The 12,349-nt window shown below is 36.4% G+C and overlaps 1 protein-coding gene and 1 long non-coding RNA gene across 2 annotated transcripts; both read right to left on the bottom strand.

The window, feature by feature from the left end:
* Positions 1–7: 7 nt before the first annotated feature.
* Positions 8–4,109, bottom strand: LOC148910249 (uncharacterized). The gene is made up of 3 exons (XR_016120069.1): positions 4,044–4,109; positions 3,753–3,824; positions 8–76 (listed from the first exon to the last, which is right to left on the bottom strand). It is a non-coding gene; the product is annotated as an uncharacterized LOC148910249 (long non-coding RNA).
* Positions 4,110–8,630: 4,521 nt separating this feature from the next.
* On the bottom strand, positions 8,631–10,712 carry LOC148910248 (uncharacterized). Its single transcript, XM_089032009.1, has 5 exons — positions 10,423–10,712; positions 10,159–10,230; positions 9,381–9,452; positions 9,237–9,299; positions 8,631–8,835 (listed from the first exon to the last, which is right to left on the bottom strand). Exons 1-5 carry the CDS (start codon positions 10,710–10,712, stop codon positions 8,754–8,756), a joined length of 579 nt encoding a protein of 192 aa, XP_088888135.1. The 3' UTR covers positions 8,631–8,753.
* Between the last annotated feature and the right edge of the window lie 1,637 nt (positions 10,713–12,349).

Genomic DNA, 12,349 nt, shown 5'->3' with positions numbered 1-12,349 from the left:
TTACAAGTTTTTCAGTTTTGAATTAGTGAAGAATGCTCGTTGGGCTATGTATTCTATTGGATTATCTGAAAGAAATCTGTAAGAAATATATTATTAAAAAGGGAGCTTAAAAAAATAGCTCCTGGGTATCTTTGAGATAACACTCTACTGTAAATAGATAATAGAAGCAAATAAGGATAAATTGGATTTACAGTAACATTTTCAGAGTGGCTCTTCATCCACTGAATTCCAATTGGAAATTATCGAACTACTAGTTGAGAAACCCGAAAATATCAAATCCCCACCGATCCTCAGCCTCTGCCCGAATAAACCCTCCCCCCAAACGAGATTTAGATTGATAGCTTTGTGTTTTTGCTTGAGTTTCGTTTAGTTGCGTTAGGAACTAATAGTCCGTATTTTACAGATTAGATAGAAAGATAGAAAAGCAGGGGCGTTTTACTTAAAGTTACAATAACAACCCATGTAAACTAAGATCAATTGCGATCGGCTGTGAAAATTTTCTGCTGAAAGTAAACTTGTAAGTTTGTTTGTCCGAATTTCGCCTTTGTCTTTGTTTTTATGACGTCACGGTTGCGCTGCGCTATTATAAACCCGGGAAAGGTTTTTAATTACTTTTCCTTATACTTGCCCCAGAGAACGCAAGGTATGAAAACAATACTATTTTTATTTCTATCGGAACAATAGAGTGCAAACACGGATATATTGTACTCTATTTCCAAAAGAACAAAGCAACAGTAATCTATCTCTCTGAATTTCGTGTTTTGCATCGAAACAATGGTATTTAGGGCTTAGTTGATATTTTAAACCAGTTCAAACGCACGGGCTCGGTTTTACATTAGAATTCAAGACCTCGCCCTAGCGTTGGAACCTTTATTTAAAGTCCTTGAGATTTCCAAATAAAATCGCTTAGTTTTGATAATTCGTTCTATCACGTATAATTCCGATATGATTATCTACATTCCCTTGTTGATCTACATGTGGTTTTACGGATAAGTCAGGATTTGTCAAGATTGACGAGATGTATGAATAAAGATCAATCCAGCAAAGCAGTCCAGTCAAAGTTCGCCTAGCAAAGGCCACAACCAGTCTTACTCTTCAAGAGACACGTGTGTCGGCCACTGTCGCCTCTCGCCCGTACTGTTTTACAGATCTCAACTATAAATCTTTACTAATGTTTTTCTCCCAGTGCGGATGTAATATAAAATATGAGGACAAGTTTTGTTCTAGCTGTGGAAAAGGTGTTTTTGTTTGCTTTGCCGTGAGTTTTCTTTCTTTTACCGTGAGTTTTCTTGTTTTGCATTGAGTTTTCTTTTTTCTTTTTGCCTTGAATTGTCTTGTTTTGCCATGACAGTTGTGGGTCACCGTAACTAATTGTCTATTTAAATATATATAAAAAGTTACGTTTGAAAGAAATAGAATAAAACACGCAGAGTGGTGGTAAGAGTTTATTGAGCTCAGAAATGTAGGGTCAAATGTAACGGCATTGATCGGTTGCAAGCATTCACAAGAAAGTCAAAAGACAAAAACTTGGCGGCCATTGTGCGGCCGTTAACAATGGATGCTAATGAGAAATCTTTTGTTAAATGGCACCAATATGGCCGCGATGACGTAACGTGCAATCGAAAAATTGGAATAACACATAATACGATGAGCAATTTACAAATCATTAATAAACTCTTGCTTCCAACCATTTAGAAGATAGAATCAATAAATCTAGGCAATAAAAATGCTATGGAATAAAGTGTGTTGATAGCTCAACGGCTACTCAAAGCTAGCATGTCATCGTGCAGTAGTTACTGACCTCCTAGTTTTCTTATGCGGTGTCTTCTTTCACTGTAAGATCTTCTTGTCTCTTACAAACAAGAGCTCGGCTGACAACATGTAGGTGATACTTAATATAACTAAGTATTTCATGAGGGCAGTCGAAGGAAATATTCGCCTAGCTACGACTGATTGTAGTCATCAGTTCGAACGAAATATCTTAATCATTCACGTGACCAAAAACCGAAGCTATTATATTTTTATTATTATAATAACTTAAATAAGACAAAAATAACTCAGTTATTTCGAAAAATTTCTATTCTATCTTAAGATTTAAGGTGACTACCTACTTTTGAACGTTCGATTTGAGCCCACGTTGTGCGCACGCTCAAAAACCGCTGAAAAATCTTCAAGATTCTATTAAAGAACCATACGCGTTTTGAGCTTCAACAGGGCAAAACCCTCAAATTTAGCACGGAACTCTATTTCGTAATAGCTTATTTGAAAAAAACTCCTAAAAACAACCTTAACGAACTGATTCCATGAGACCGTCAAAATGGCGGCAAAGCAAACCCGACCAAACTCTTGAACAGGAAGTGATTTTGCTCGATAACACGCCTTTGTGATTGCATAAAATGTTTCGAAATATATAACAAGCGACGTGATTGGAGGTCGCCATATAGTGGCGACGCCGACCAAAATGAACCAAGCACAGGTAGCCCAAGCGCAGAGTTTGTGAAGACTGTAAGATTTACTGAATTTATAATGAAATAAATGTTAGAATTTCAAAGGCTTTGAATATATACTTACAGAAAAGCTTCAAATTTTATTTTCTTCACAAATATGTCATAAAAGTTATAGTTTGATAGTTAAAGAGCACTTTGGTTCTAAGATTTGAATCAGAAATTGTGTTTTTGTGGAGTTTTGGGCTGTTTGAAAATTTGCATTCACTGCCAAGTGTATAATAATTGGAAAGTTGCCAATTCAGAGCTTCCAACTCTGCGCTTGGGCTACCTGTGAATAAAGTAATGATATAAGTCGGCTTCACATTTCGGTCGTTTACTCTTGAAATATAAAGAATCTCGTATGAAAACTACGGCAAAATACATAGAAGGAAATTACATTTCATGGGGTATGATCGCTCCCATCAAATTGTTTTCATAATTAAAAAAAAAAAAAAAAAAAAAAAAGAGTTTTCTTGTTATCATCGTAAAAGATATTTTCACTTTTCGTTTCACATCAGTTTTAGTTTCTTGACTTCTAGTATATTTGCTCTTGCTTTAAACCGTAGCTATAGTTTGAAAGGCAGTTTGCTAATTTTTCAATGCAGACGGGGGACTGGTTAGCGTATTATAATATAGAGACCCAGTAAAGTACAAATATCGCAGGAAAATGCTTAAGCGAGTACAGATATTCCGCGATATAAAATAAACAGTTTTTGAAAACCAGTTCAAAGGAAACCAAAGGGCTTTGAAGCCTTTATTTCGGGAAAAAGTAAAAAGTAAAACAGTTAAAGATGGGCCCCACGAAATACTATTGCAGATTCAAAAAAAAAAAAAAATAATAATAATAATAATACCCGTGTAGTACCCAAAAACGTGTATTAAAACGATCGAGTCAATTGCTCGGCAAAGTCAAATCACCGCTGACAAAAGAATCAAACTGGAACTTAGAGTAAGGTATCTGTTAAAGAAAATGTCTGCACTCATACCTTGAATACATAATACAACTCGATCATACTATTTGCCATTTCAAAGTTGAGGAAAGTAATACTGGGAGGAGTTGGCATTACAGTGCATTGTGGGAATGTTAAAAGGATATATTTCAAAGATTCTATAAAAAAGTCCCACAACGCAAGGTAATGTTAACTAGGCCCAGTCTTTTACTCGATCCCTGAATGGTCAATATAAAACTTGGCGCTGTGTCATCAATGTGCATATATTGAAAAGAGTTTCACTATTGGCTTAACAGAAGCTGCACTGATCACTTACAGTATTTCTAGTTGAGAGGCTCCATAAAATGTTCGATTTGTTATCTGTTTTAGTCTGTTATTGTTCAACATGCTTGTTAAAAAAATAAGAAAACAAATCAACGCTATAGTGGTTAATTGGTATTCTTTGAAGTTTTTAATGAAGTATTATGAGGACTATTATTTTAGAAACTCTATCAGTCAGCCATTGTATGGGAAAACCATTCAATCGTAGAATGTTTCTAATATTTTTTTACTTTGGTCCTCAAAAATTATCATTAAAATGGATCACGTGTCCAGTCAGTAAACTCACAGGTAATGTAAATTAGAACTTCTTAGGAACGAATAGTCTGAGATGTCTTCAAGTCTATTGTACGATGCAAATCTAAAAATAAATGTGAAATGGCAGAAATTAGATGAAACTTGCGTCATACCCTCATGTGCTATATCAGTTCCATGAGTTTCATCAGTTTCATCAGCTGTTTCCATGTTGTAGGGCTGCATGGACAATGCAATATTTCTTTCCTTGATAAGTCTTTTCGTTTTCAAAAGGAGCAACTATTCGTTTTACCGTACAACGTACAGTTTTGCTGGCATTAAATTCCTCCATTTTGCTTCAGTATTTATGTAAACTGTTAACTTTCTACTCTTGCATTGTTACTAGCTTAATTTAATAATTTTCATTGGATTTCTATGCCTTTTAGGCCCCGTCCACACTATGCCGGATGAATTTGAATCCTCAACTTTCACGCCGAAACCGAAAAAAAAGTTTTTCGTCCACACTAGAAAACGGATAAAATGTTTCGCGTCTACACTAGTCCGATCAGAGGCTGCAAAAACGCTTCATTGCACATCTGAGCATATGCATCGAAGCTAAAATTGAGCCTGCGGTGCATTTTTAGCCTTCCCGCCATGTTCCCATGGCAATCATGACGTCATCGTATTCGAAAAATTTCGGTCTCCGTCCACACTAATACGTCTAGCCGGCGTTTTCAAATTGTTCCACTCTGGAGACCGTATTCGAAAAAAATCGTTTTCGGTGAAGAATTGTTCCGGATTCGCCCGGACTAGTGTGGACGGTAGGCCTAACCGAATAAATAACAAGTTTTGACACGGGAAAACGTGTCAAATGTGCTGTGCACATTGGATACTTTGAATAAAGTACAAGACTATTTGGGATTTAGTCATTGTAAGACAGAAGAAAGTCCGTGGATTCGGTTTGAATATTTTTTTACGGTCAAATTGAACCAGCATAAACGAGTCTTGTTCGCAAACCCCAAAGCAAGCCTCCGTCTCTCTGAGAACCAGTGTTATGGTGGCTCCATCGGCTCAAAAACACCACACAAAACATTATTGAACAGAAGATTCTCCATCTACAGAAAAAGTTTGGTCTCGAAAATTTACCTCAGAATACCCTGCGAGCAGAGTCTCCTTTACCTTCCCCCGAGTGAGAGAAAGGAAAGAAGACTCTTTCCTTTCTCTCACTCGGGGGAAGGTAAAGGAGACTTTGCTCGCAGGGTAACCTCAGAATGGAAATATTACGAAAAGCGTATCTCTTTCCCTACACTTCTGCCCAAACAATATGGCGTCGGAAACCGTGAAAGGAACTATAAATAAACTAATATAAAACTCGTGTGAGTACTCTTTTATGTAAATTATGACGCAGTAAATTCCTCGTCCACCCACTCGTTGAAGGTTTCGGCATGAAAATCCCTTTTTCATAAAAATATTCGACTAGAAATAGATACGTTTAGCTAACCAAAACAAAAATTATTACTTTAGTTAATACAATAACATATAACTCGTGCGGGTACTGTTACTAAAACAAGGAACGGCCTGAAACGACCTGAAACCACCTAAAACGACCTGAAACGACCTGAAACGACCTGAAACGACCTGAAACGACCTGAAACCATCTTGAAACCACCTGAAACCAGCCAAAACATTGAATCTCCATCGAGTTTGTCGTCCAGTTTGTGTATTTTATTGACTTTTATCGATCGATCAAGTGTTTGTTTTCCTTGGAAGGGATGTATTTCATGGTAGAATGTCATATAGTCGCTACGTATACTCTCCCATAAAAGTATTCCACACTTATACCTCACCTCTCCCTCGCTACGATTACCTGTTCCTAGCTATGATCAACCGTCCCTACCTATGATCAACTGTTCCTAGCTATGATCAACTGTCACTAGCTATGATCAACTATCCCTAACTATTTTCACCATTCTCTACTAATGGTTTCCTGTACCTATATATAGATTAACTTCCCCTTATATAGTTTAATGAACTTAAAAGCTTGCAGGCAACATGGCTGAATTACGCTAAGGAGGGGCTTATCCAGGATCTGTCATGTGGGGGGGAGGGGGGGGGGGGGTGGGCGTGGGGGTCACAACATACCAAATTGTCACTATGACATCATATCACATACTGCATCAACGGTCAGATGATTTATCTTTGGCTTTGAAAATGGGGTCACAGGCACCCCTGAGCCCCCTAGATACGCCAATGTTAAGTTAAACAAATTTACACGTTAAAGTAAAAAAATGTTCAAATTGTAATCATAGCTAGGGACAGTTGATGAGAGCTAGGGATAGTTGAAAATAGCTAGGGACAGTTGATGACAGCTAGGAGCAGTTGAAAATAGCAAGAGATAGTTGAAAATAGCTAGGGATAGTTGATCATAGCTAAGGGATAGTTGATCATAGCTAGTGACAGTTGATCATAGCTAGGAACAGTTGATCATAGGTAGGGACGGTTGATCATAGCTAGGAACAGGTAATCATAGCAAGGGAAAAGTGAGGTATAAGTGTGGAATACTTCTATGGGAGACTATACGTATGAGCGACTATATGACATTCTACCATGAAGTACATCCCTTCCAAGGAAAACAAACACTCGATCGATCGATAACAGTCAATAAAATACACAAACTGGACGACAAACTCGATGGAGATTCAATGTTTTGGCTGGTTTCAGGTGGTTTCAAGATGGTTTCAGGTCGTTTCAGGTCGTTTCAGGTCGTTTATTTCAGGTGGTTTTAGGTCGTTCCTTGTTTTAGTAAATACCAATAGTACTATTTTAGATCAATGACGCAGTAGAAATTCCTTGCCCGCCCCCATTCAAGCTTACGGCATGAAATACGTTTTTGTCATGAAAATATTCGACTAGAAATAAATATGTTTTGCTAATCAAACCTAATATCATTTTTCTTGCTAATAAAATAATATAAAACTCGTGCGAGTACTATTTTACATCAATGACGCAGTAGAAATTCCTGGCCTGTCCATTTACAATCTTTTGTTTACGTAACTAATTCCAGTTGTACCAAAAAACAAAAATCGCACTTAAAGTTTCTAATTTAGCTCCAGTTTCTAATTATCTGCTTAGAACTACCAAATTAAGTTTAAAGTAAGTTGGATTAAGGCACTCTTACCACGAAAACCACATATGTTCAACCTCTCAGTTTCACCTCCTCCGTGTCCCGATCTTACAGATCTCAACATGCATTTTCACCTCGTGTTTCACCAATGTCAATCATGACGAGGTCCACCAATGGCATTCGTAACACCAAATTCCGATCATACCTAACTCAACAAAAACAAATGTACTGTGCCCATAGGCACAGCACAAAAATTCGGAATTAAATTTATCCGGCATAGTGTGGGCGGGGCCTTAATTCAATAGATATAAAATATGGACTGTGGACGAAAGCAGACTAACACAGGGTTGCTCCAAACATAAGCATTATGAAATTTAATGCCTTGGAATGGTAATGCCGTGTGGGAGTTTATGGATAAATGTTTTTCAGTAATTTTATTCTGGTTACCTATTTCCCCTTGCTAACCGCTAAGCGAATGCTATCACGCCCTATAATTTTATCGCTTGAAGTTTTAAAACGAGAGAAGAAAAATGGCTGAAGCAGTACAATAGGCCAACTTTCGATATTCTGGATGAGTGGTAAAGCACAAAACATTATGAGTCGAGGCGAATAGTGTTTTCGCGGTCATCGCGGGTAGCTTTGTCGAGCAGCTTTCCGGAATATTTTCAGTGTATTCAAGTTGTTCGTAGTTCAATTTAAACTTATCTAATCAAGAGCTAGGAGATATTTGTGAGGATGGCTGAACAATCAAGAAGATTTGCGTCTCTAGACAAACCTATAGACAAGTTTATCGAACACCAAAAAAAAACCAAAGCAAACATAAACACAGAAACACTCTTTCGAAGACACAAAGAGATGTAAATTTGCCTACTGAGTTTCTCAACTCCAAAAATGAAACGAGAAAAGTCGAGGAAATCCCGCCTTAAGAGCTTAATGGATATATCAGTGAATTACAGTACTATAACAAACGAACAACAGAAAAACATGTCTTTGATTCGGAGTCTACAAAATGCAGTGGGCACCGAGTGCCGTGAATCTTCATTCATGAAAAGTTCTAGTTTCCCTGCAGCAGGCCCATTCAGTGGAGCCGTTTTTCACGGAGGACAGTTTAACATAACAATAAACACTTTAAACAAGTCGCCCACTTCCACCGATAACTCATTCAAGTCAACAGAGTCAACACGTAGCTTCAAGCGCATCAAGCGTGTGTTTGAATCGTCACTGAGACAAAGACAGCTTTGACAAACTAAGTTAAGACTTTATTGACCTACCGATTTCGGTTGCTTATTTCGTTATTTTCAAACGAACAGTTTCATATTTAGTTTAGGATTTAAACGTTTTGCTAATTACTTTGTACCAGATATGTTTTTTGATTTGAATAGTGATATTTTTACGTGTAGCTTTTTTAAAAGCTTTTAGCTTTTCGAAGGGAATTTTGAAATACAGGAGTTTTGTATTTTTTTAGAGAACCCATTAAAGGTAAATAAATAAAAACAAAATGAATATAAAATGAATAAATTACAGCATGGAAAGCGCTTTGTACGGGCTTTTCCCACTCGTTGGTTTTGCATCTGAAATCTCACTCGTTCGCTGCGCTCACTCTTTCGATTTCAGATACTTCACCATGCATTTTAATCCCACTTACAAAGTGTTTAGCAAAGTCAATTTATTCAAGACTGCGCCAGAAAGTGATCTTGATGTTATGCCATTTTGGTAAACGCTCCTGTAGATATTTAGAAAAAACAACGTTTTCCTTGGGTAATAAGCCTGGTATCGATCATCGTATATAATACATATACACATAATTCAAAGAATGTTGTCAAATGGAATTAGTTATATAGTAAAAAAAATTCATAGGAATTATTTATCGTGATATGAATAAAAATAAGAAATCATTCTTCCAAATATTTCAAAATAATCTGGGCTTGCATTGCAGATTGCTCAGGGGAATTTTTTATTTTACGACAGAGTATTGGAAGAAGAATATAAACTTCAAGAATGAAGTCGACATTGCTAAATATCCATAATTTGCTGCTTTTGTTTGTTATATTCTTTTTTGACTTCTTTGCAATTATGATTTAAATTCATCAATTATGATTACAGTAGACTGAATGGTTTCCTTACAGAACCGTTATTTTTTTCATCCCTTGGAGGTCAATTGAAGACACATTATTCATCTCAAAGCTTCTGCAAATAAGCATATGAGCAAATGTAAAATAACAGTATCATTGACACTGTTCCTTGTCTATACTAGATTCAGGTACTTACAATATTCCAAGATTTGTGTTATCTTTAAAGAACCGACCAGGAATATACTGTAGTTTGTTCCGACCAACAAAACTAAAAAAACAACACAAGAGATACTTTCAATTTGACAAATTGACAAAAACAACATATTTTTTACGACAATCAACAACAGTCGCGACATGGAATTCGAGCAATACGCTGACGTCAATTCACCTTTTCGGCAGTAGCCATCACGTCGTAAACACTTTGTTGGATTGTGTTACGGTCACCAAAAAGTTCGGACATCGTTCTCGGATTCCCATACAAATTCACTGAGTTTAAAGAGAAAATTTATATAGATTTTTTTAGTTAGCTCTCTTAACAGCAATAAGAAAAGCTTCAATCAAGTAAATAGTTCACATTTAAAGTCAGTATATTTGTACGGAAATCCGAACTTCTTGGTGATCGTAACACTTTCCAACACGATGCATATCACTTGACGGCTTGCGCCGAAAAGGTGAATTAGAGTATGTAAACGAATCGAAAATTTTTTTTCCACGGTAGTCTTTTAACCCGATTTCAATGTCGCGACTGTTGTCTTGATCAAATTGTTGCAATGAAAGCAGTGCTAAACGATAAAGTCTCCTCGAATTAGTCATCAAAACGACATCAACATAGATCCAGTGATCCCTTAACAGTAATAAATTCGTATATTTGCTATAATTCCTTACACTGTGTAGCCTACAAATCGATTTACACCAGATTCAAGTAATATTTTGGTTGTATCTCTGAATATCTTAATTCTTAATTGTAAACCTACAAATATGTGAGCTGGGTCAATCCTCGTAGCAGGTTTTGCGGCAATTCCTTTATTAGATTACTTCCAATATTTCTGTTTTAAAGAAAAAATATCATTTTTATTTTACTTGGGGAAGACTGCAATTTAAACAGACTACCGCTACCACTACCGCTACCGCTACTACCCCTGCCGCTACTACCCCTGCCGCTACCACTACGCCCAGCTCTTGCTACTGATTGATTCGTATCTGGATAAAATCTATTTCGTTTTCATTATATTACTTACAAGCCGAAAAGTTGTAAGTTGTTTCGAAACAATTGTTGTGGTAGACTTGATATTTTGTTTCCTTGGAGGAACCTAAAACATGTAGTAATAATAAAATGTTTGTATTCGAATAGTCCCTTTTTCCATCCCGTAAATACTTGTCTGTGTTTTATAACTAAAAGTCTAATTTGTACACACTTAGCTAGCTTAATTAAGAAAATGGACCTGCGTTTATTCAAGCCAGTCGCAATCCCAGCGGTCCTTCGCGGTCGTAAAGGCTGTGAAATCGAGATTTTTTCCGTGTACGACATACTTACATATAAACGCGGGGACTCCGATATATGCTTTCTCGGGGTTTCGGCCTCTGGTGCGAAACCCTGCGAGGACAATTACTTACACTACGCAATGACATAGTAGCTACGCCTTCCCAGAACGTATGTATTAGTACGTAGTAGCTACAAAAACTCTGGACAAGACAATTAATTATGACTTTAACAGTCATAAGGCGAGCACACGGAAATGCAAACATGAACCCAGATTTTTGATTGCTTACTATCGAAACCAATCCATCCGGTTGGATATTGGTATATGTAATAACGCGGTTTCGAGTTCAATTTGTGATTAATTTGCACGAGTGTGTTTTTCTTTGAAAAACAAACGAGTGCAAATTATCCCAAATTGAACGAGAAATCGTGTTATTACATAATAATAACATACATGAAAAAAGTTACAAAAGAAAGAGACGAAAATAATTTGTGAAATATTCGCATAAGCTTAATATTTTATGAAATTCGTTCCTTCACAACCAACTATATTCGAAGCGATTGTGGTTTCAAATACATGTAATTCAAAGAGTTTTCTAACTATTTTAAACGAAAAATTGGCTATATGTTTATTGTAAAAAGATTTTTTTTTACTGTTAAGTAAATCTGAATCACTATGAATGAAGACATTTGGATTGGCTGACTTTGCAGCCAACTGGAGTTGTAAGACATATATTGAACAAAATTATTCCTGACAGTCGTTGAAAGTGTTCAGAAATCTTTGCGGCTCAGCTTGGGATCTTGTAGACCAAAATATTATATTGTGTAAGCACTTACCACATCGTGTTTAATGGTCTTGCTCATAGTCTTTTTCGTTTCTGTTTTAGTTTTAGTTTTACTTCGGCAAAGAATCGCTTGAGCATTTTCTTTAGATCGGCTGGCCCATTTCCCTCAATTCATGTCATAGTTTGTTTTCTTCTCATTATTTCTTCCATACATTCAGCAGTAACGATGTACTTTTACTTGTGTTTTCTTTTTGTAAAAATCTTTGCTTACTTTCACCTAAGATAAAATGGCTGCCATTTCCCCCCTCGATTTGCTTCACTGAAATTTTTCGTCATAAAAATCTGTCATCTTATTGGCTAAAATCATTTTCTATTGTTTATTATCCAATCAAAAGCGAGAATTCCGTTTGTAATTTACACTATATTACACTTTTTTGCACTGAATTACACTTTTTTTTGCACTGAATTACAATTTTTTTTTGCACTGTTTTACGTTTTAACAACACTGCTCTAAAAAAAGAAGAAGAAAAAAAAAAAAACAAACAAAAGAACAATGCTCTAAGCCAATCAAAATTGAGTAATTTTTTCATGTATGTTATTAGTTTGCTAACTATTAGCGGCAAACTTTGACTTACGGCAAATAGCACACGCGTCTAACAGTCTGTCCGGGAAAAGTGGATTAACTCAAATGGAAGACAGATTTTCCGGATTTTCCGGCTTTCCGCCTAAACGGTAAGCACCCTTCATCTTTAATTTCTTTTAGTCATTCATGCGCTCTTTTTCATTCCGATTCTTATTAATATGGGAACAGAAATGAATGCTTCATAATTATCAAACTAAGCTATTACATACAAATTCTGAAGATTTATCAGGTAACGGAAGATGTCACGGTGCAGGTAG

Source organism: Actinia tenebrosa, unplaced genomic scaffold (genome assembly GCF_029948245.1).
Source record: "Actinia tenebrosa isolate PJP-AT-01 unplaced genomic scaffold, QUT_ActTen_1.0 PGA_scaffold17__23_contigs__length_9995812, whole genome shotgun sequence".
Taxonomy (NCBI): domain Eukaryota; kingdom Metazoa; phylum Cnidaria; class Anthozoa; order Actiniaria; family Actiniidae; genus Actinia; species Actinia tenebrosa.
The sequence above is the reverse complement of the archived record's forward strand: the minus strand, read 5'-3'. Positions and strand labels throughout refer to the sequence as shown.

Bases quoted from the DNA above. Each gene is read 5' to 3' on its own strand.
- LOC148910248 (XM_089032009.1), bottom strand. From the start codon at position 10,712: ATGTCGTACACGGAAAAAATCTCGATTTCACAGCCTTTACGACCGCGA. The intron at 9,453-10,158 runs GTAGGTTTACAA...TTGTTTTTTTAG, and splicing joins TTGACCCAGCTCACATATTT to TTTTGTTGGTCGGAACAAAC. The intron at 9,300-9,380 runs GTAAGTACCTGA...GCTTATTTGCAG, and splicing joins AACACAAATCTTGGAATATT to AAGCTTTGAGATGAATAATG.